This window comes from Aegilops tauschii, chromosome 3, assembly GCF_002575655.3.
Source record: "Aegilops tauschii subsp. strangulata cultivar AL8/78 chromosome 3, Aet v6.0, whole genome shotgun sequence".
NCBI lineage: Eukaryota > Viridiplantae > Streptophyta > Magnoliopsida > Poales > Poaceae > Aegilops > Aegilops tauschii.
The window spans coordinates 431,859,351-431,883,821 of record NC_053037.3 but is presented as its reverse complement, the minus strand read 5'-3'; the positions used below and the strand labels follow the sequence as shown (position 1 = coordinate 431,883,821).

Sequence of the window (24,471 nt, the reverse complement as noted above, 5' to 3'; positions counted from 1 at the left end):
CTAACCATAGTAATGGGATGACCCTGAAAATATTGCTTAAGCTTCTGGCTTGCCATGAAAACCCCATACACAAGCTTCTGCCAGTGTGGATATCTCTGTTTGGGCTCAATAAGCACCTCACTGATGTAGTAAACCGGTCGTTGAACCGGGTATTCCTTGCCTGCCTCTTTCCTTTCCACCACAATAGCTACACTGATGGCCAGCCATTAGCAGCCACATATAACAACAGAGGCTCCTTATCAATAGGGGCAACAAGAACAGGTGGCTCAGCCAACTATTTCTTCAGATCCTCAAACGCCTGATTAGCAGCATCACTCCAAACAAAATGATCTGTCTTCTTCATCATCTGATAAAGAGGAATACCTTCTCACCTAACCGGCTTAGAGCTGCAATATGAACCGCCAGACGCTGAACATCATTCACACACGCCGGATTAACCAACAAAGTAATGGCTTTGATCTTCTCCGGGTTAGCTTCAATGCCTCTGTTAGAAACCAGAAAGCCCAAGAGCTTGCCCGCTGGTACACCAAAAACACACTTGGTCGGGTTAAGCATCATCTTGTAGACCCGGAGATTGTCAAACATCTCCTTCAAGTCATCAATCAGGGCTCCTTCTTTCTTGACTTCACCACAATGTCATCTACATAAGCATGAACATTACGCCCGATCTGACTATGAAGGCAATTTTGCACGCACCGCTGGTAAGTCGCATGGGCACTCTTGAGCCCAAAAGGCATAGACACATAGCAGAAGGCTCCAAACAGAGTAATGAAAGATGTCTTCTCCTGGTCCTTAACTGCCATCTTGATCTGATGATAACCAGAATAAGCATCCAAAAAACTCAAACGCTCACAACCCGCCGTAGCATCAATGATTTGATCAATACGAGGCAGAGCAAACGGATCAGCCAGACAAGCTTTGTTTAAGTCCTTGTAATCCACACACATCCGCCAAGTGCCATTCTTCTTGAGTACCGACACCGGGTTAGCCAACCACTCGGGATGAAAAACTTCAACGATAAACCCGGCCTCTAAGAGCCGGGCCACCTCTTCACCAATGGCCTTCCGCCTCTCCTCGTTAAATCGACGAAGAAATTGCCTGACTGTCTTAAACTTCGGATCAATATTAAGAGTGTGCTCAACGAGTTCCCTCAGTACACCCGGCATGTCTGAAGGCCTCCATGCAAAGATGTCCCGGTTCTCACGGATGAACTCGATGAGCGCGCTTTCCTATTTTGTATCCAGATTAGCGCTGAAGCTGAACTGCTTAGATGAGTTGCCAGGGATGAAGTCAACCAATTTAGTATCATCTGCCGACTTAAACTTTAACGAAGGATCATGCTCTGTGGTTGGCTTTTTCAAGGACGTCATGTCTGCCGGGTCAAGAATATCCTTGTAAAATTTCAGCTCCTCCGTTGCACAAACTGATTCAGCATAAGCCGCATCACCTTCTTCACACTCCAGGGCCACCTTGTGACTCCCATGCACTGTGATGGTGCCCTTGTAACCCGGCATCTTAAGCTGCAAGTAAACATAACAAGGTCTCGCCATGAACTTAGCATAAGCCGTCCGCCCAAACAGAGCAAGATAAGGGCTCTTGATCTTGACCACTTCGAAGGTTAAAGTCTCAGACCTGGAATCATGCTCATCTCCAAAGGCAACTTCTAAAGATATCTTACCCACTGGGTAGGCTGACTTACCCGGCACCACACCATGGAAGACAGTGTTTGACGGCTTAAGATTCTTATCTGCCAGTCCCATGCGACGGAAAGTCTCATAATAAAGTATGTTAATGCTGCTACCTCCATCCATGAGTACCTTAGTAAACTTATAGCCCCCAACCTGAGGTGCCACCACCAGAGCCAGGTGACCCTGATTATCAACCGGGGGCGAGTGATCCTCACGACTCCACACAATAGGCTGCTCTGACCACCGTAAATAACGTGGCACCGCCGGCTCAACATCATTTACTGCCCTCTTATGAAGCTTTTGATCCCGCTTACACAAGCTTGTTGTAAAGATGTGATGCTGTCCACTATTCAATTGCTTTGGATTGCTCTGATAACCAGACTGTTGCTACTGCTGATTCCCCTGATTATTCTGCTGGTTGTAATTACCTTGGTTGCCGTGGCCTTGAATCCCGGAATTTGAGCCGCCGCCTCCACGACCCGGACCATGAGAGCCGGACCCTGAACAGCCGTTCGGGCCATGGTTGTGTTGGATGGACTCCCTAAAGCTTCTCATTATGCTGCAATCTTTCCACAGATGAGTAGCCGGCTTCTGATCCGTTCCGTGTTTTGGACATGGCTGATTCAATACTGCATCAAGGTCAAACCTTGTCCCTTGAATCGGTGGTCCCTTACGACGCTGATTATAATTGCGCGCACCGGTGTTAGCCACAAAATCATTAGCCTTGCGCTTACCGTTGCCGCCCTGATTGGTAGGGTTGTACTGCTGGCCCTTCATGCCGCTACTCTTCGTTCCCTTTCCTGATCTTTCATCCTCAAAGTCGGGGTCCTTGGTACCATCAGAGTCAGCATACTTAACAAGAGCCGCCATTAACTCCCCCATGTCATTGCAATGACGCTTAAGCCACCCAAGCTTCTGCTTGAGTGGAATAAAATGGCAATTTTTCTCCAACACTAGAATCGCTGAGCCGACGTTGATGTTATCTGAAGAATGTATGATAGTCGAGACTCAGCGCACCCAGCTGGTCGTTGACTCGCCCTCAGCTTGAACGCAAGAAACAACAAATCGAGAGCCAGGCAAAGCGTATTTGCTCCCTGGTAATCGAAACCCTAGCAATACCGCCTCAAACTGGACTAGGCCTTTACCTTCACCGCAAGGGGTCGAGCCAGTATAAACTCCTTGTGTCCTTTGTCCTGTTTAACCCCTTTAAGCTAACCTCGTCACAATGGCTCCACGACTAAGTCATTCCATGAGGACATCTACCGTGACACTTCCACGACTAAGTCATTCCATGAGGACATATACCATGACACTTCCACGACAGTAAGATAACCCAAAACTTGAAAACTTCAATCACACAAAACTCAACAAAACTTTCGTGAGGTCCGTTAGTATAAGAAAGAAAACCACTACTATAAGTATTGTATCAAACCAATTCATATTTTTTTGTATTATATCTATTGTATTCCAACTTTTCTATGAAAAAACTCATCAAAGAAAACCATAGAGCCATCAAAATAAGCACACAACACAAAGAAAATAGAATATGTTAAAACAGAACAGTGTGTAGCAATCTGACTATTTCGAATACTTCTGTAACTCCAATATTTCTGAAAAAATAGGACGACCAGGGAAATTTGTATATTAATCTTCTACAAAAAGAATTGGCATTTTATCACGTTCTAGTGATTTTTTAACAATTGTTTTCGTGACTGCACAAGTTTTTTTTAGCAAGATCAAACAACTATCACCCAAGAAGATCCTATAGGCTTTACTTGGCATAAACACTAATTAAAATACAAAAAACACAATCATACCAGTAGCATAATTGTGCAAACACACAAGAATAGGAAGCAAAAAAGCAAAACTAAATTTTATTCATTGGTTTGCCTCCCAACAAGCGCTATAGTTTACGCCCTTAGCTAGGCATAAGCAAGGATCTAAGTTTTGTCATCCGAAGTTTTGGCAAATCTTGTAAGGGTTTTCTCAAACCCGAGAGGCTCTTTATGCTTCCCTAAATTCTTCGAAAAAGAAACCATCTTAAGATCCAAAATATCCAATCACTTGTTGCAAAGAGTAATTAAGGTATTCATGTGATTGATACTACCATTGAGGTCTTTGAGGGGTTCATTATATTTCTGTATTTCAACCATATGTTTATGCAAATCACCAAGTTTGTCCAACATTTGAACTCCCTCGGGGGTAAAGGAAAACCCCTTCTTTTGAGGTGGAATCCCCAAAATTCTTTCTAAAATTTCATAGGCAGCATTGGCATCAAGATCAATAAAATTTCCTTTAGCGGCAAAATCTAGAAGTTGTCTATGATGCAAAGCCAATCCTATGTAAAAATTACGAAGCAAAACTTTAGCGTCCCCCTTTAAATTGGAAATACGATACGATTCCATAAGCCTATACCAGGCATCTTTCAAATCTTCTCCTTGTCTTTGTTTGAAGTAAAGAACTTCAAAATCTGGTGACAAAGGAGGAGTAGGAACGCTAGCCATTAAGACTAGGAAGCAAGAACACGGATAGATCCGGCAAGAAAACGGCGAACAGAAAAAGAGGGGCGAATAAAACGGCAATTTTTGTGAAGTGAGGGAGAGGAAAACGAGAGGCAAATGGCAAGTAATGTAAATTGCAAGGAGATGAGATTTGTGATTAGGAACCTGGTATATGTTGAAGATCCTCCCCGGCAACGGCACCAGAAATTCCTTTTGATGTCGCTTGAAGCTACGTCAGTATTTTCCCAAAGAGGAAGGGATGATGCAACACAGCGGCGGTAGGTATTTCCCTCAGATATGAAACCAAGGTTATCGAACCAGTAGGAGAACCAGGCAACACAACATAAACGGCCTCTGCACACAGATAACAAATCCTCATAACCCGATGTGTCAAAGGGGTTGTCAATCCCTTCCGGGGTACGACGCCTCAAGATAGGCAAAAAGACGTGAGATAAATTGTAGTAGATTGATAGATCGAACACCAACTAAAATAAATAGAAATAAAACACAGCAAGGTATTTTTGTATTTTTGGTTTAATAGATCTGAAAATAAGTGCAAAGAAAAAGTAGATCACAAAGGCAAATAAATGAGAAAGAAGACCCGGGGGCCGTAGGTTTCACTAGTGGCTTCTCTCGAGAAAAATAGCAAACGGTGGGTAAACAAATTACTGTTGGGCAATTGATATAACTTCAAATAATCATGATGATATCCAGGCAATGATCATTATATAGGCATCACGTCCAAGATTAGTAGACCGACTCCTGCCTGCATCTACTACTATTACTCCACACATCGACCGCTATCCAACATGCATCTAGTGTATTAAGTTCATGGAGAAACGGAGTAATGCAATAAGAATGATGACATGATGTAGACAAGATCTACCTATGTAGAGATAGACCCCATCGTTTTATCCTTAGTAGCAACAATACATACGTGTCGGTTCCCCTTCTGTCACTGGGATCAAGCACCGTAAGATTGAACCCACTACAAAGCACCTCTTCCCATTGCAAGATAAATAGATCAAGTTGGCCAAACAAAACCCAAATATCAAAGAAGAAATACAAGGCTATAAGCAATCATGCATATAAGAGATCAAAGAAACTCAAATAACTTTCATGGATATAAAAAGATATAACTGATCATAAACTCAAAGTTCATCAGATCCCAACAAACACACCGCAAAATAGTTACATCATATGGATCTCCAAGAGACCATTGTATTGAGAATTCAGCGAGAGAGAGGAATCCATCTAGATACTAACTACGGACCCGAAGGTATACAAAGAACTACTCATGCATCATCGGAGAGGCACCAATGGAGGTGGTGAACCCCATCCGAGATGGTGTCTAGATTGGATCTGGTGGTTCTGGACTCTGCGGCAGCTGGATGAATATTTCGTCGACTCCCCTAGGGTTTTGGGAATATTGGGTATTTATAGAGCAAAGAGGCGGTCCGGGGGGCACCCGAGGTGGGCACAACCCACCAGGGCGCGCCTGGGCCTTCTGGCGCGCCCTGGTGGGTTGTGCCTCCCTCGGGGCACCCCTAGGCACAACCAGGGCCCATTACGTTCTTTCTGGTCCATAAAAATTCTCCGTAAAGTTTCGTTGCATTTGGACTCCGTTTGATATTGATTTCCTGCGATGTGAAAAACATGCAGAAAACAACAACTGGCACTTGGCACTATGTTAATAGGTTAGTACCAAAAAATGATATAAAATGACTATAAAATGATTATAAAACATCCAAGATTGATAATATAACAGCATGGAACAATAAAAAAATTATAGATACGTTGGAGACGTATCACTGGTCCTTAGGGGCACATGCACAAAGACTTCCCGACTGTCATCGACAAGGTCAAGCCAGCTCCAGTAGCGGAGCGGTTGCAGTGGCGCATTGGCGGCTCATTCTAGCGGCGATAGTGGTGGTTCGATAGTATCGGAATCTCGATATAATTTTTATTATATTTAAGGTGCTTTATACCTTCGGTGAATTTTGATAATAGATCGGATCGTTATAGCAAAAAAAGACATGTACGCCTTCTTTGGTTTACAAAAATGTATATAGAATTCTTATAGAATTTTTTTCTTCAAAGCCCTTTAGTTTACATGAATTGATTTATATTTCTATGTAGGATTGGTTCCTATACTTATTATTTCAAATGAAAACATTATCTCGGATTTAATGGAAAAAATCTACCCTACGAACAAAATGACATCATTTTTACTGTAGAATTTGAGAAACGTGTCATCTCATTTCATATAACTGTCCTACTCCAATCTTATGAACCGAATGAAAGTTTTCCAGTTCTTTTAGTTATGGCCAACGAAATATGTAAAATGGTATTCCTTCAAGTGTCCCTCTTTGGAGCTTTGTATCTAAGGGCATCTCCAACGGCTACCCACAGAAAGACCCCCGCATCCGTTCACAGACAGGGGGTCCAGTCCGCGGACATGGATGCGGAGACAGCCATCCAACGCTAGCCGCTTACATTTCAAACCATTTTTCAACAAACCGGATGAAAAACATGCAAACACGGGCGGATTTCATACAAACATGACAGATTTCATACAAACACGATGGACTTAACTACATTTTGAACATTTAGAACAAAAAAAGACCCACCCCTAAAACTATCCTACGGCGGCGGCACTGAAAGGACCACGATGTCGCCTAGAGGGGGGTGAATAGGCATTTTAAAAACTTCTATGGATTTGGCTTTATCCTAATAAGAAAATAAACTAAGCGGATACTTTTTAAGCACAAATCCTAAATATACTAGGCTCAACTAAGTGCACCAACAACTTAATGTAAATGAGGTGAGCACAACAAGGATACTAACAAGCACAAGTAAGTTACACAAACTTACTTCAGCAATATCACAAGATATGTAAGTGTATGACACAAGTTAGCAATTCACACTAAACACAAGATATATCAATAGTAGCAAGTATGAATTGCGGGATATAAAGTGTAGGCCTAAATAATCTCTTCAAGGAAATAGCCAACACAAATATAATGAGGACAACAATATATAGTGAATGCAAGGTCAAGAGACCAAAGTAAACCACAAGTAAGGAGATAGGTTAGGGATAACCAAAGCCACGAAGACGAGGATGTATCCCGATGTTCACTTCCTTGGAGGGAAGCTAGTCACCGTTTGGAGAGGTGGATGTTACCACGAAGGCACACCAACACCACGAAGGGCCACCCTATTTTCCTTGATATATCACCACGAAGGCGATTCCCAACCACTAGTGGTAGACCTTGAGGCGGCCTCCAAACCTTCACAAACTTTTCGGGGGACAAATCACAAGTTGATTCCTCACCGGAGCACTCCTACCGCCTAGGAGTCTCCAACCTCCAAGAGTAACAAGATCAAAGGGGAAATGTTCAAGACTTTCTCAAATCACAAATTGCTTTGGTCAAACGAGAGAGGAGGAGTGGGTGTATGCTTGGATGAAATCTCTCTCAATAACTCTCACAAATCTCTTCAGGGTCTAGCCCGAGAAGGCTCAAATCCCTCTCTCACAAACCCCACCAAAAGCAACTAATGCTATGGAGGGATGGGAGAGGAGAGGAACAATGGAGTAGGTCAACAAATACACCTTAGATCCATGGGATAGTTTTCCCCCAAATGGATTGGAGTTTTGAGGCTTGGGGGAGGAGGATAGAGCTCAAAAGAATGGGGACTGCCTCGTTGGGGAAGAAGGGTACCTTATATAGTGCCCCACCAAATCTGCCCGTTATGCTCAGAAAAACGCAGCCTGGAACTTCTGGGAACGCCCGGAACTTTTGGCCCATGGAACCTCCGGAAGGCCCGGAACTTTCGGGCTCCCTTTGGCCAGATGTATGGAAACTTTCAGTTTAGCCCTGGAACTCTTCCCGAAACATGCCCGGAACTTCCGGCCCCCGGAACTTCCGGCCTGCTGATCCGTCTCCAACGTATCTATAAATTTTTATTGTTCCATGCTATTATATTATCTGTTTTGGATGTTTTATATGCATTAATATGCTATTTTATATGATTTTTGGGACTAACCTATTAACCTAGAGCCCAGTGCCAATTCCTATTTTTTCCTTGTTTTATAGTATCGCAGAAAAGGAATACCAAACGGAGTCCAAATGGAATGAAACTTTCGCGACGATTTTTCTTGGACCACAAGACATCCAGAGGGCTTGGAGTGCACGTCAGGAAATCCACGAGGTGGCCACAAGGTCGGGAGGCGCGCACCCCACCCTTGTGGGGCCCTCGTGACTCCACCGACCTATTTCTTCTGCCTATATATTCTCAAATATCCCAAAAACAACCAGGAGAGCCACGAAACTACTTTTCCACCGCCTCAACCTTCTGTACCCGTGAGATCCCATCTAGGGGCCTTTTCCGGCGTCCTGCCGGAGGGGGATTCGATCACGGAGGGCTTCTACATCAACACCATTGCCTCTCCGATGAAGCGTGAGTAGTTTATCACAGACCTACGGGTCCATAGCTAGTAGCTAGATGGCTTCTTCTCTCTCTTTGATTCTCAATACCATGTTCTCCTTGATGTTCTTGGAGATCTATTCGATGTAATTCTCTTTTGCAGTGTGTTTGCCGAGATCCGATGAATTGTGGATTTATAATCAGCTTATCTATGAATATTATTTGAATCTTCTCTGAATTCTTTTATGCATGATTTGATATCTTTGCAAGTCTCTTCGAACTATAGATTTTGTTTGGCCAACTAGACTGGTTTTTCTTGCAATGGGAGAAGTGCTTAGTTTTGGGTTCAATCTTGTGGTGCTCGATCCTAGTGACAGAAGGGGAAACGACATGTATTGTATTGTTGCCATCGAGGATAACAAGATGGGGTTTTCATCATATTGCTTGAGTTAATCCCGCTACATCATGTCATCTTACTTAATGCGTTACTCTGTTCTTATGAACTTAATACTCTAGATGCAGGCAGGAGTCGGTCGATATGTGGAGTAATAGTAGTAGATGCAGAATCGTTTCGGTCTACTTGACACGGACGTGATGCCTATATTCATGATCATTGCCTTAGATATCGTCATAACTTTGCGCTTTTCTATCAATTGCTCGATAGTAATTTGTTCACCCACCATAATAATTTCTATCTTGAGAGAAGCCTCTAGTGAAACCTATGGCCCCTGGGTCTATTTTACATCATATTAGTTTCCCATCAACTTACCAATTTCCGGCGCCATTCTACTATTTTGCAATCTTTTACTTTCCGTTCCATAAACTAAAAATACCAAAAATATCACTTTACCGTTTATCCATCTCTATCAGATCTCACTTTGCAAATAACTGTGAAAGGATTGACAACCCCTTTGTCGCGTTGGGTGCAAGTTGGTGTTTGTTTGTGCAGGTATTCGGTGGCTTGATCGTTATCTCCTACTGGATTGATACCTTGGTTGTCAAAAAGCTAAGGGAAATACTTACTCTACTTTTCTGCATCACCCTTTCCTCTTCAAGGGGAAAACCAACGCAAGCTCAAGAGGTAGCAGCTGCCCGGAACTTCCGTCCCCACAGAAAACTGCGAGCATACCGAAAGTAAAACATGCATAACTTTTTCATACGGACTCCGATTATGATGATTTTGGGCTCGTTTTGTAGCTATTGAAAAGTTTCAGATCCTCACATAGAGAACTAACCAATATCAAACAAAATGGATGGTGGAGTCAATGCAAAGGTTTGAGCATAGAATTTGTGGAACCCTTTTTGGCTTGGGATTTTACTTTGGAATGTATGCTAGTAGTGGAATTGTGTATAGAAGATGTTGACTTGAGCAAATCCATCACGAACCCCTTTGATACCCTCTTAATAGTGCGGGATCCCTATACCTCAAGAAAAATAAAAGGGCTACACTAGATAGCTCCTAGAAATCCATTCTTGGGCATATACCTTTTGTGATGGTCGTTGATCCATGCAACTACAACCAAAGGAACTAATACCTTTGACTAGAGCATTCCACTTGAGCTTAATGTTGACATTTATTCCTGGCTCAAGATGGAAGCATAAGCTTGATCAGATCATTTGATGAAGACTTCAAATAGCTCCCCCATAAGCCATGCAGGAGAACTTCATTGTATCCCATCTTTATATGTCCATCATGTGATCATCCACAAGCTTCAAGCATGTAATACTTCAGGATGCTTATCTTGAACTTGCCCTTGTTAAGCATGATCGCCATTACTTGATGTCATCCTCTCATGGATAATAGGAATCTTCATTTTGATGCAAGCCCATGAGAGTCACCTAACCCACATAGATATAGAAAACACATAGTATGGGTTAGTACACATAATGTAATTGACCATTACGTACCATACCACAAAAACCCATGTGGTACATTATTTGTGCTTGTCTGTTGACTATACTTGAATTCAATCTTCGATCTTCATCTAGGTCACATTTATCTTTGCTCCATGATTAATCTTGATGTCTTGAAGGCCATATTGAACTCTTAAGAGGTACAATGATTTCTTCACTTGAATTACTTGCTTCAAGACATAATCATACACGACTCAACATATGAGAGCATCATGCTTCTAATCTTCAAGCCATATGGTAATTCTTCTCTTTAATCATTCCCTCGAGAACTTGATCCATCATGATCCAGTCATTGATCTCAATCTCGATGAATGTAGATGGCACCCATTTCGAATTCATTCAATCTTCTTATTGCATTACCCATGGAACAAACTTTCATATGTCTCTTGATGCCTTTGTTTCTTCATAGGGATTGTCATTCATTATCAAGTCTCAATGCATATGTTTGTATTGATGGATTACATCCTTCAATTCATCCAATATTCTTCATGCATTGCCAATGGGACTTTCCTTCAAATGTACTCCCTCCGTCCCAAAATAATTGTCTTAAGCTTAGTACAACTAGTACAAAGTTGAGACACTTATTTTGGGACGGGGGGAGTATAACTCAATGCAAACATTAGTCCATTAGGATTGTCATCACTTACCAAAACCACGCATGGGGACTAGTGCACTTTCAGGCGCCCAACGTCAAAGCTCGTGTCGTCCTCCTTCCGCCTTCTCCATGGGCACCGGCAATAAGCCCGATGAAGTGAAGGTGCGGTCTCCGACAAGAAAGAGTAGAACACAGGAGACGGACCGGCCCACATGGGACACCAGGTCCCGTCACCTCCCGTGGCCTACTCATCCTCGGAGGAGTCCGCGCCTTGTCCGTCGATGGTGAACGTGAGGTCCACGAGGGAAATGGTGGCGCCTTGGCTGTCGTCGTCCAACCTGACTGGCTGATGGTTCGTCGGTGGCGTGTAGGAGGCGCAGCTGGCTATGTTCTCCTCCGTGATCGCCTGCAGCTGTGCCTCCACGGCTGCCGCTTCCTGCTAAGTGGCGGCTTGAGCGCGAACAACATCGTAGATGGGCACGCTGCTCCGCGATGAAATTTGGGTTCGCCGCGGCCATGGCCGCCACGGCCTCCTCGTTCGTGCGCTCACCGTAGATCTGGCCCTCCGCCAACCGGTGCTGCTCCAGGAGGAACAGGTTGCACCGTTGTTCCTCCTGCGCCTGCTGGAACGCCGACAAAGGCGCTGGCGTAGGCTGCACCTCCGCCATGGCAGCGTTGAACTGCGCTTGCTCCATGGTGAAGCCAGCGTGCACAGGATGCACGGGAGCGGGGGGGGGGGGGGGGGGGAGTCGTCAGAGCCCATCTCCATCGTGGTGTCCTCCTCGTCGTCGGAGACCTCGAGCGAGCTGGCCGGCAAGGCGGCTATGCCAGGCGACTACAGGGTGGCAACCGCCTGCTTCATCTCCGGCGGCAGACTGTCCCACAGTGCTTTCCCGCTGGTGGTCATGGCGAATGCAGTGCAAGGGAGGAGGATGTGGAGGGGCCGGTGTTGTGGTGTGGAGTTAGCCGAGTGTGGTTGCCTTTATATAGCGGGTTCTGGTGAGGCCAGGCGTCTGGATGCGTTAATGTGCGGTGCCGGAGTGGATTTCTCGGCCGGTGAGCAACGACATTGAATGGGCGCGGTAGATATCCATCCCGTCCCGTCCAGTCACGCATCTCCGGCATTGAACAGGCGCGGACACCGAAGACGCGTCGTGGGCGGCGCCCTAGCCGGTGCGCCGCTTCAATGGCGGAGGCAGTGAGAGATCGTGTCCGCCCTGAGCCGTCTTCAATGTTGAGCGGCGCGTTCTACAACAGCATGAATACTGGCAGTTGGCGCCGAACGAGAGCACGCGCGGAAGGGGGAGGGGTTTTTGATGGGCCAAGGTAGTCAGAAAACGGACTTGGGATCGGTCCGGACTCCCACAAACCTCCCCATGCTCGTCTCTGGTTTGTAGAAGAAATCGCGTCCGATCCGCTGTGCAGACCGATACAAGTCGGCGTTGGATAGCTTCCGCAGTCCGGGCATGAGGTTTACTAGTCCGCCTTGAAGATGCCCTAACAAAACCTTCGTCGTGCAAAAGCAACAATGAGTGGGTGATGAGGGGACGTATCAGGTGATACCAACACTAACATGCTCCCATGCTCACACTTAAAAATAAAATAAAATTAAGTGTGTCAAAAAATTCTAATTTTTTTTCACACACTTAATGGAATTCAACAAGTGATCATGCAATGAGCTCACGGAATAATGGAATCGATACACCGAATTCATGAGTTCACTTCACATAATAATTTAGACACTTCCAGTCTATCTGAGAATATGGAACTTGTTTCCACTTACAAAATGAAGGACATGATAGAGCTATATACACAACGGGCTCTCACAGGTTATAGGCCTCCAAAGAGGAGGAGGCCGTCATTCATACTCTGTAAAGCAGCAACCGGACCGAGGCAAAAGCATACTGCACCACCACCAACCGGATCACGCATCCTCTTCCATCTTCTTATTGGCTAGCTGTGGTCCACCTTCATCCCAGTTCTTTCTGGAGCATCCCTGCTCTGGCCATGATGTAAGGTTCATCTACGCAATTTACCTACACATACAGAGTAACACAGCAGCAACTAAATTTGCTGGGGTTTTCGACGTCAACTCATTTTAATATGCTCAGCCCTGACTGAGTTGGTGTGACTGCAAGTCTCACGACACTGTCCGTCCATAGCATATAGAGGCAATGTAAAGATTCTTGGCCCATTTCTCCTACAAAAGGACAACCATATGACTATATTAGACCGGTGACTGAGTTGGTGTTTGAGCGAGAAAAATAGCTCTGTAGCAACAACAGTACGGAATAATAAATCCTGGCTGAAAATACTACCCTGTCCTCAAACATGCAATTGCAAATGCAGATCAAAACAGAACCAGATGACAGCTATTAACTTCTTAGTTAAGAAGTTATCATATTACTTATGAAAATGCACTAAAGAACAAATGATATGGTCCTACCTTCACATGGAAATGCAGATCAAAACAGAACCTGATGACAGCTATTAACTTCTTAGTTAAGAACTTATCATATTACTTGTGAAAATGCACTAAAGAACAAATGATATGGTCCTACCTTCACATGGTTGCTTGGGAAAGTGGATGTTCTAAGAGTTTCTTGTGTCTCGTCCGTCAATTTTCTTTTGGGAATGCTCAATATAAAAGCAGCTTGATCACCAGTGGCTGCTGTAGAAGTTATTCTATATCCATTCTCCCATCGCCGGTGAATACCTTCACTAGGATAAAGAAAATCCAATTCTACCACCTGCATTACATATCAGAGGAATGAAGTGGCAATAATATTATTTTGAACAATGGGATTGTATAATTCATATTTAACTAATGGACAATTTTTAATCAATTGCCAATTACCTGTTCAGAATATCCAGAGTTCCTTGACATAACTACACCCCAGCGGGTCCCTGCTGTAGTCATTGATGTAACATGAAATCCTTCTTTCCATTTCTTGTTGATCCACTTGAAGGGGAATGATTCACTGACTTTGTAAGACTGTTGAGTGTAAGGGGTTCCTAGAAAGAGTAAATGACCAGTCTCGATTAACCCCACTAATAGCTAATATCAACAAGAAGGAACACTTGAACTGGAAAACAGGGCATTCAATATATCGACAAAACAGTCAGCTCTCTACCATTGAATGGAAACGCCAGCAAAATTTTAGGAAGCAGAAGCAGGACAAATAGTTGAATATGGATTGACCTTTCCAAATAAATATAATAAATGATAACCATTCGGCAAAACAATAAATTCAACAAACCTTTTGACATGACCACCAAGGAACTTCCATTTGTTGCTCCTGCTATGGCACTGATGTAGTAGTTATTTTCCCACTGCTCCATAATCCAGTCCTGGAGTACATAAAAAATTGGCAACTTAGGAACCCGAAATAAGAAAGCAGAATGCTCAAGAGTCATTAATATACCTTATGAAGGAATATTTGCGAAAGTTCGTAAACTTGGGATGTGAACCCAGTTCCAGCGTCCATAATAAGGGCCCAAAGGTTTGCTGAAGATGCTACCGAACTAATAAACAATCCATCTTCATTCCCTTTCTCTATGTGTTGATGAAGTCGGGCTTCTGCTACATTGTAATGGTATCTGAGAGGGAGAATAACAAGGACGTTACTGGAAGGGGGCACTTTGAAAACCATGGCTTATGACTAGATAAGTAGCTGGAAACAATATAATGTGCTTGACTGCTATTTCTTAGTAGCGCAATTGTGCAAATTTATTATCCACCAAACCTTGACATGAAGAACATAAAAAACTCGCAAAAATCTTGTCTGAAATAAGTACAAGCTTGCCAAGTTGAGTATAATCATGTGCAGCACGTGCCTACTCTGAAGTTGGAATTATTTACAAACAAATTTTAGGTTATCCATCACACACAAAATGCTAAAAAGTAGAACAGATTGTGGCAACTGGCGAGTGAAGACTCATAACATGTGCAACCTATAAAGCCATGATATACTGTGTTACCTCTGTTTCATGGGCCTCTTAGCATTATATACTGAAATCCACTGATTTGCTGGGCTTCCCAGTCGAACTTTCTTCCTCGGTTGTTCATCTTCATCATGACTTCCTCTTCCTCGTTTTTGTCCAGCCTACATATGAAAAATAACCAAAGGTCAAACTAAACAAGCTCCTTCAATGAGTAATGCATCAACTAAGATTGTAGGACGAGTATGAAATCAGATCTATAAAAAACAAACCTTTAGAGCACCATCGATTCTAATAGGCCTCAAATGCTGGGGCTCAATCAATTCATCAAAGAGGGAAATCAGCTTTGGGTAGTTTGGTTCTTCATCAAATTTCATGTTTGTCACGGTTTCCAGAAAAAGTTTAAAAGGAGGTGCGCAGTAACAGCACATCAGATCTGGAGAGATAGACATTTTCTTCTTGCAAACAAGAAAGCTCTTGTTCTCCCCCTGCACATCATTTAGCAGAGGTCAAATACATATGTTCACATTACACACACACACACACACACACACACACACACACACACAGAGAGAGAGAGAGAGAGAGAGAGTCATAATGAATGGGTGTGTATGCCATCCACAATCTCAATTAGTCCCTCCGTTTCAAATAATTGAAGTTTTGGGTTTGTCCTGAGTCAAACTTCGTTAAGTTTGACCAAGTTTATAGAAAAATATATCAACATCTACAACATCAAATTTACGTCATTAGATTCATTATAAAAATTATTTTATAATATGTATATATATTTGATATTGTAGATCTTAGCACATTTTTTTCAGACTTGGTCAAAGTTAAAAATGTTTGACTTTGGACAATCCTAGAACTTCAATTATTTCAGAACGGAGGGAGTAGGTAATAACAAATTAATTTCACTTCACCCAACATGCATGTAAGTGGGCAGAATACATAGTCCAGGAGGTATGATCCAAACCAATCTATCCAAAGAAAAAGAAAAAAACCTGATAGCCTTGCCAAGGTAATCTTCCTCTGAGTAGAAATATCAATGTATATGCTAGTGATTCCAGATCATCCCTTCTGCTACCAGTACGGCCCAAATGAGCATGCACACTAGCATATCTTATTGTGCCCCTGTCCAAAAGAAGGTAACAACTGGTCAATCACAAAACTGATTGGAAATAAAAAATGATTGATCCTTAGATAAAAACAAACCTAAAAATATCAGGCCTCTGATCGTAGTCAACATGTTGTCCAGATGATGTTTCCTTCCATCTCGATGCTGGCAGTTCAAATGGTAGGAGTGAGTACTTGCTTATATTAGGTATATTATACAGTTAAGGTGGAGAATGCTATGCAGAATCCTTATGTGTTGTGTGTGAAAATTTACTCAACTACTGGCAAAGAATAATGAATTATCTATCACAAGAAATTTGCTATGACATACCTAACCCAAGGTCAATCAAAAAAAGCTTCTTCTCATCAGGTGATCCAGGTTGTCCGAGTAGAAAATTCTCTGGCTTAACGTCTCCATGAACAAACCTGCAAAATATTTCAATAGAAAATATATAAATCTGGAAAGCTGCATCTCAAAGCCAATTCAGTAGGACATTGGTTACCCCTTTGCATGAAGTTTTTCAAGGATAGATATAGCCTCTACAGCGATGCAAGCAACCATACTTGGAGTCATCCTGATCCAAACATTAGTTATCACTCAGCTGTTCTGATTTAAAAACAGATATGACAGAAACACAAAGCAAATAAGTGTATCCATCTTACGTTTGCCCTAGAGAATTCCAAACATCCCAAAGGCTAGGGCCTAGTATATCCATTACCTGAAACAGCAATATAATTCAGCTTGTGGTAACAATAGAACTTTCTCAAACGAATTAGATAACGTTTATATAACTAACCAGCACATAATAGTCCCCTTGACGGCCTTTGTAGTGAACCCACGGTACACCATAACATCCGTTCAGAGAGCTTAAAAAATGCACACAAAAACATCAGAATTAGTGGGGAAGTAGTTTGGTGGGGCAAATAATAAGATTAGTTCTTCTAAGTAGTGAGCAGCGACGATAAGAAAGCCTTCTTTACATTTCAATAGATTAGAATACTGCCAAATCAATTTTAAAAACTACAAATGAAAGCAAGTTAGCATGTACTCATAAGCATTCACTATTTGGTGCCCTGGGTTATATACAAAATTTAGTGCAATTACGTGATAAAGGACAGACCCAGTGCATAGAAGCTCCCACACAAGGTGGGGTCTGGGGAGGGATTATAGGAACCTAGTCTTACCCCTGCAAAGTGCAATGCAGAGAGGCTGGTTCGAACCCAGGACCTCTTGGCACAAGTGGGGAGGACTTCACCACTGCGCCAGGCCTGCCCTCAGTGCAATTACGTGATGACAAAAGAAAATCTTGGATCCAAAAGATAACTGAGAATCTTATAATATGCAAAATAGAAAAAAAAACGTTTCATGGTACAGTTATGTATAACTCTCATGATTTCCAATATTCTTCTGTAAGAAGATAGACACACTTAGCTTATTATAATGTAATTACCTATAAACCTGCCACTCATATGGAGGGCCATAATTGCACCCCTTACTGTTGCGGTGCTCAAATTTCAAAGCAACCTGCAATGAGAGAAGACAACACTCTTACCATCATTATATTCAAATAGCAATTTTTGAAGGCAAAAGGAAAAAGCAGTAAAGATAAACCTCATAAGCATCTGGTCCAGTGCGCTCTGTTCCACCAGAAACTCTTCTCCCAACATAAACCTGCCCAAAACCACCCTTGCCCAATTTCCTCTCTACCTTGTATTGTGGAGAATGGCCTACTTGAACCTGCAAATGGTAAAAAAAAATACATATTTTACTGGATGACTTGCATTTCAAAATTTGCGAACTTGTAATACACAAAGAAAACTTCAGACGAGCTTTAGGGTATGTTTGATTTTAGCCCAAGTTTGCCCTACCACATACTTGGCTAGCCAGAATTTTCGTCAAACTTTTCCTTGCCCATGATTTGGCCAACATTGGCAAGCAAAATGAACTGGAGTTGCCATAGAGGGAATTTGGAAAGCGAACATCTTGGCAACTCTAGTTCGTTTTGCTTGCCAATGTTGGCATCCAAATGATAAATTATCTTGTTATAAATGAAATATGGTTCAGGTGGAGTGATTTCAGAAAAATGTAAATGCCTGCCTGTCTGCCAGAATGCAAGGTATATACATTAGACAGAGATTTTAAAAACAAGGATAAGCTTGAATGTGCATGTCATACTTTATTACTAGATGCAAAAAAAAGGTGATACTCAAGTTTTAGAGTGCTCTATAAGTGGATGATGGATATGGGTTGCCTATCCTTTATATTTACGACATTTGAGGGAGCTTCCAGCTCAGGCCAGCAATCCCCTGGAACCTTAAGCTTCCCAAAAGAGGTTGCAGCTTCTCGAGCCCCTCAGGCCATTTCCAACGCACAGGCGCTTGTTTGGACGCTAGAGGGATTTTTCCCCACAAATTTATGTTAGCGTCGATCGTAGAGTCTTGAATTCCAACGCTGATCGCAAATTATAAGCGCTACATGGTAACGGTAGCGCCTGCCCCTCCAATAAAATCTGAGTAAGTTAAGGCAAAACAGATATTGAAGGATATAGTTAGCGTCGCTGCTAGTGCCTGCCTCCGATTAATTAGCTCATGCAAAAAAAAAAAGGTGGTGCGCCCGATGGCTAATTTTGAGTTGACGCGAGAAGATTTCCCAACATCGGATGGGAAACAGGAGAAACTAGCGGGATCTCAATCCTAGTGTCCGCTGTTAGCGCCTGCATTGTAGATGGCCTCAGAAGACAAAGCCCAACTGTATGGAGAAGAGAAGAAAAGGCCCCCTCTGTATGGAAAACCTTAAGCACTTCTCTATATTGACAGAGGGTCTCAGCTCTTGGCCTTTGATAGATCTCATGAATTTGGATATGAAATATCTCACTGGATCTGTCCTATTAATGCATCCAACCAAATAAGTCTTGTCCTGTTACAAGCAGTCCACCTAAATTTCTTCTTTAGTTACATTCGCCCAGTTGGGCCAACGCTTTAAAATCGCAGATTCACTTGCATCTAAACAAAACTTGGGTTATATTAAACTATGTTGGGTTCAAATTAGTACTCCCTCCGTCTAGGTGTGTAAGTCACCTTACGAAAACCAAATAATCCCAAAACATTTAGGCACGGTACATTAACTCCCTCCTTGTTTCTTGCTTTGTGACATATCAACCAATAAGAGATGTGGGCCGTGCATGTTTTCAATGACTTGAGACTACCAAACATGACATGCAGTGGTTAGTTCATTGCATGCAATGCTATTAATTAGCAAAAAGACATTAAGTTTTCTCATTTTCCTCTCCGCCTTGGTCGCGGTGCACAACGTAAGATGACTTACACACCTAGACGGAGGGAGTACTGTTTTACTTCAATGCATGTGAACCTACAGTGTTAAAGAAAAGAGCAGCTTGCATGATATAAAGCCAATGTTGAAGTTCGAAGCAGCTACTTGTTGTACTGACATACTAGGTGATAGTTGAGTAAAATGTCACCTCCATGTAAGCATCTTGGGTTATCTACTGAGAAATTCAATAAAAAAATGTCCCCTCCATGTAAGCATCTTGGGTTATCTACTGAGAAATTCAATCTAATATATCATTCAAAAGAAACCCCAGACAGAACATAATTGCAGGCTGATGAACCTGCCCTGACAGCAGGGCACTTAGTTGCCACAATTAATCACTCCCACCATCCGTTTATTTAGGGCCCAACCCCAAATTTCATTTTCTGGATTTTTTAGGTCTAATTTCCCAAGCACTATTACTCCTCCATCTTTCATGGCGCACATTCCCTCCCATCCCCTCTTCATATGGAATGTGTAATTAATGTTAGCATGCAGACTTTAGCAATCCTTGATTTTGATTGGGCATGCAGGGTAGAAAAGGAAGGAGAGGAAAATCTCATGCAAGGCATGCCCAACATGCACCACGGTGTTAGCGCAAAGAATTAACACAGTGGGAGGCGAGCAGCTTAGCGCATTAATCAGATGCTTCGCATGAGGTTTTCATAGTACCCAGAACAAAGCTGCCGAGGGGAATTGAGGGAATCAGTTGGCCAAATTATAATCCCTATATAATTGCTCCAACTTTCTTGCTATACATTGGTATGCAAGATTTGAAAAGTTGGCCCTAAATAAACGGATGGAGGGAGCAGAACATGCGTCCCCGATGGATCCGATTTAACTACTACTATTTCCTACTCCCTCCGTCCCATAATATAAGAGCGTTTTTAACAGTACACTAGTGTCAAAAACACTCTTATATTATGGGACAGAGGGAGTACTATTCAGGTACCTGATATTAAGGGAGAGAACTCCTCACATGAAAAAAAGATACCCATCATTTCTAATGGTGTTCACAACGAAAATAATAATTCATACGCGATTTTCTCTTCCTCCACATGGATCAGCACGCTTTCGTTGCAATTTAGAAACAGATGTAACCAGAGCTAAGAAATGCAAGTATCAATATCAGCATACAATTGGCTGGTTCACATGGAGCAATAGAAAAATTACAAGTAATGCCAAAATAAGTGCGAGGACAAGGAAAATGTAGTTGATTTTTTTTCAATTACATCTTGTTTTACGGTCTTCACTACCTTATAAATAGGAGTGGGCAAGGCACAGTTCGTCCACGCATCCCACCTCCCTTTCCACGCCTTACTTTAAATATCTCTAAGCTAAATAAACGAAACACCGTGAAGCATGACACGGAGCACAGAGGTGTACGCCAGCATAGGCAGAAGTTGCATGAGTGCGACGGGCGTAGGTAAAGTCTGAGGCGGGCAATACCAAAGCAAGTGCATTAGCTAGTTATTCTACATATTTTAGTCCAAAATTCCAACACAAATAGCTCCATATGGACTACCATTTACAGACATAACTCTTTTTTAGGGAACCGTTTATAGACATAACTGATAAAGCTGTATCATGATAGGATAGGCCATGTCAAACCACGACAAAATATAAGATTTGTCGTTATCTTCTAAACCCTGACACCACAAGGAGAGCAGCAAATCAAAACACACAAAATAGTATCAGCCATAGTGCATTCGAACAAATACCTTCTCTGGGACTGGAGATGCATCATCTTCACCACCACCGATCTTGTCAGGACTCACGCCATCCATCTTGACAGCCTTACCAGCAAATTCCTCAATGCGCTGTGGACCTCCACCAACAGCAGCTCCAGGAAGAACTTCAAAAGGCTGGTCTGGATCCAAGTCAATCACAGGAACACCTCTCCCTCTTCCTCCTGCCCTTCCCCTTCCTCGCCCTCCACCTCTCCCACCCCTTCCTCTGCCACGCCTTCCCGCCACCGTAGGCGCTGCCACTGGCAAGTTCTCTGCTGGGTCCTGTACGTCGAGATCCTCAACCTTCCTCGACTTCAACCGGGATTGTCGGACTCCACTACGCAACTCTGGCATCCTTTCTCCCCATGCACTTCCTACCACATACTAATCTGCCACACGAAATCAACAAGAGCATGGGTTAGCACAAACATACTACATTCTACCAGCGAGCAATCAAACATAAATTACTGCTCAAAACATGAAATCCCACATCCAGGATAAAAAATATATTTATCTAGCCTGCAGAAAAGCAGTTCTCCTTTCTACTACTCCATAACCATCCAGAACACCTGCACAAGGTCACGGCCCTTGTTCTTCTACGGCCACAAATCTAGGATTCGGCAACTGAGGTTCCCCAAACAGTCCTCATCCCCAAATCCTATCCCGATCTCCTCGACACAGATTTCTCTCACCAGAACCGATCAAAACCTGGACCCAACACCCACACAAGCGTCGCCGCGTCATCAGGACGAACCCGATCGCCCCCGAAAACCGTGGCCCAAGCCAGCCGCCGCCACAGGAACACGCGCAGCAACCCAAATATGCGCCACGGAAACGGGGAGATCGGCGGGCGCCGGAACGACCGCCTCGCGATCGGACGCGACGGACCGGAAGATCGGTCTACCAGGACTCCAGGAGGCGATCGCCCGCGCCCGCAGCCGCCGCCGCCGACCCGGGAGGCAATCGGCGACGCGCGCGGCACCCGGCGATCGGGGCCAGGGGGGGAAGACGGGGACGGGGAAGGTACGGAGTGCGGGACCCGGCGCTCACCTTGGGGGTGGAGACCGAGCGGCGGCGGCGGCGATGAGGAGGCGGCGGGGAGAGGGGGGGTGTGGGGAGTTTGGTGTTTGGTGCCCCGCGGAGGCGCACACACATACACGCACGCCGCTGTGGCTGTCTGGACTGGAAGGGAGAGGAGGAGGCCTTGGCTTTTTGAAGCCTTCGCGTTTTGCGTGTTTTTTTTTCTCTCGTTCCAAATGTGTTCCCTCTGTCAGTCAGTCGCTTGGGTGGGAGGCAGGGGCCGAGTGCTCACGCGTGCGTGCTCCGGCTGGATTTAAGGGACAGGATTAGCCTCGGGGGAGTCATGGATAACGTGGTTTGCGCGGTGGGCCCGGAAGGTGTCTACTGCTAGCATCTCAGCGAGATTTTTCGCTTCTGAGCTCGAAGTGTCGTGGAACGTGTTGCTGCCGCCTTTGGTTTTGAAGAGGAGTTTGTTCGGTGTTTGGGAGCGAAATGGCACTCCTTTGTTTGCTCTTCCTTTTTCTTGCACACCTCTCTCATAGCCGCTCTCAAGGCTCTACTCTTGGTACACATGACCACTGCGTGGTATTCATTTTCTGTCCCATGCCCGCAAATGCTACAGGTAGCATCCAGCTCGAGGGTTCTTCTCCACTTGTTCTCTTTTGTTGCTAGAGTATTGGTAGCCACTCTCCAATCAAAGATTCGAATTTTTTCAGGCACCTTGGATTTCCAGATTAGGTCCCATATTGTCGGGGATATACCCCGCGGTATGACCCGGCCGGAAGTATGACCCGGCCGGAAGTATGACCCGGACGGACTTGGCGCTTCACCGTGACCCGCCAGAAGACTGGCGACTCACGGGTCTGACGGCTCACTGTCAGACGACTCACGAGCCGGACGACTTCCGGATGACCCCAACGGCGGGTCAGATAGAAGACTAGGCCCAAGGCCCAGATGGTGGGCCGGCTTAAGAAGAAAGGGATGACGAATATTTCCTTTACAAGGAAGCAAGACCCGGACTTGTAATTAACTTGTAAGAGAAGATAGACTAGTCCTAGTCCTACTAGGACTCCACATGTAACCCGCCCCTCTAACTTATATAAGGAGGGGCATGGCTCCCCAAAGAGGGACGAGACAAGACAAGAAACAATTTCTAGGGCTAAACACCGAGAGCCGGTTCCCGGCGACTCTCCCGTGATCATAATGAGACCTAGCCTCAAACATCATGTAGGGTTGTTACCGGATGATGTTTCCCGGGGCCCGAAGCTGTCTAAATCCTTGTCTTGTGTTGCGTCTCTCGATTCCGCTCAACCCCTCTCAAGCTACCACATAGATGCGTTGGCCTCGCGACTAAGTCCTGACACTAAGAACATCTGCCGTGTCAATTCCACGACAGTTGGCGCCCACCGTGGGGCTGGCGCACGGTGGTGTTGAGTTCTTGAAGGGATCTTTCAGGGATCGAGAAGCTCGCTATTTTTCAGATGAAGAAGAGTAATCATAGAACAATCACGCAAGATAACCCGGGACGGAACAGTTGCCATGCCGGCTCAAGGGAACAGTTGCCGAGCTTTTCAGAAATTTCGCCGCCGGCTGGGTTCCTAATTTTGCTGGTTAATTTTGAAAATTTGGAGGATGAGATTGAAGTTCGAAGGGGATTAGGGTTTCATCTATGTGCGTCGCGGCGTCGCCATCTCGTCGTCTCAATCTGCCAAGTCCGAGACGAGATCTACACGAGGTAATTTGTCTGCCAGGTTACTACTCCGAGACCGACGGGATTGGATGGATCTGTTGTCCGTGTCTAGATCAAGTTCGGAGTGTTACCTGTACACCTGAAGGACTAGAGCTATACTGCTCATCGGGATTAAATTAGCAAAATACTACTTGTATTAGTAGTGGGCGCATGGACCAAAGTCAATGGATCTTCACCTCCTCACGTGAGACTAGTACTACTCCTCACCAGGATTAAATAGAAGAAGAAAGGCTTTGGAGTTGTTCAAAGATTGAAGATATGGCTGCTGTTAGTCTGACACGGGCTCGGACACGTACAGGAAAAGAAAAGCCAGGTACCTCGTTACAGTGGAAAAAAAAGCCAAGTCAACGACGACCCAAAGAAGGATTTTTGGTGCTACTACGGCCTGGTTTCGCTCACCTGGTCGCCTCGGGTCGACCCGCCGAGTTGCCCTGCCGCGCCAATCTCCTCCTCGCAGCTGGT

General features: G+C 44.2%; 1 protein-coding gene across 2 annotated transcripts; it reads right to left on the bottom strand.

Moving 5' to 3' along the window:
- Positions 1 to 12,806: 12,806 nt before the first annotated feature.
- Positions 12,807 to 22,574, bottom strand: LOC109740911 (casein kinase 1-like protein HD16). 2 transcript variants are annotated; one of them, XM_020299970.4, is made up of 17 exons: positions 22,290 to 22,574; positions 21,231 to 21,628; positions 17,794 to 17,919; positions 17,633 to 17,706; positions 16,979 to 17,048; positions 16,845 to 16,900; positions 16,685 to 16,756; positions 16,513 to 16,607; positions 16,281 to 16,347; positions 16,070 to 16,199; positions 15,341 to 15,556; positions 15,108 to 15,232; positions 14,552 to 14,726; positions 14,387 to 14,477; positions 13,984 to 14,141; positions 13,688 to 13,876; positions 12,807 to 13,326 (listed from the first exon to the last, which is right to left on the bottom strand). In XM_020299970.4, exons 2-17 carry the CDS (start codon positions 21,591 to 21,593, stop codon positions 13,267 to 13,269), a joined length of 2,067 nt encoding a protein of 688 aa, XP_020155559.1. In that variant the 5' UTR covers positions 21,594 to 21,628; positions 22,290 to 22,574; the 3' UTR covers positions 12,807 to 13,266. The 2 variants fall into 2 exon arrangements, with proteins under 2 accessions (XP_020155559.1, XP_045090883.1); XM_045234948.2 differs by lacking the exon at positions 12,807 to 13,326 and adding an exon at positions 13,571 to 13,603 and having other exon boundaries at positions 22,290 to 22,543.
- Positions 22,575 to 24,471: the final 1,897 nt, after the last annotated feature.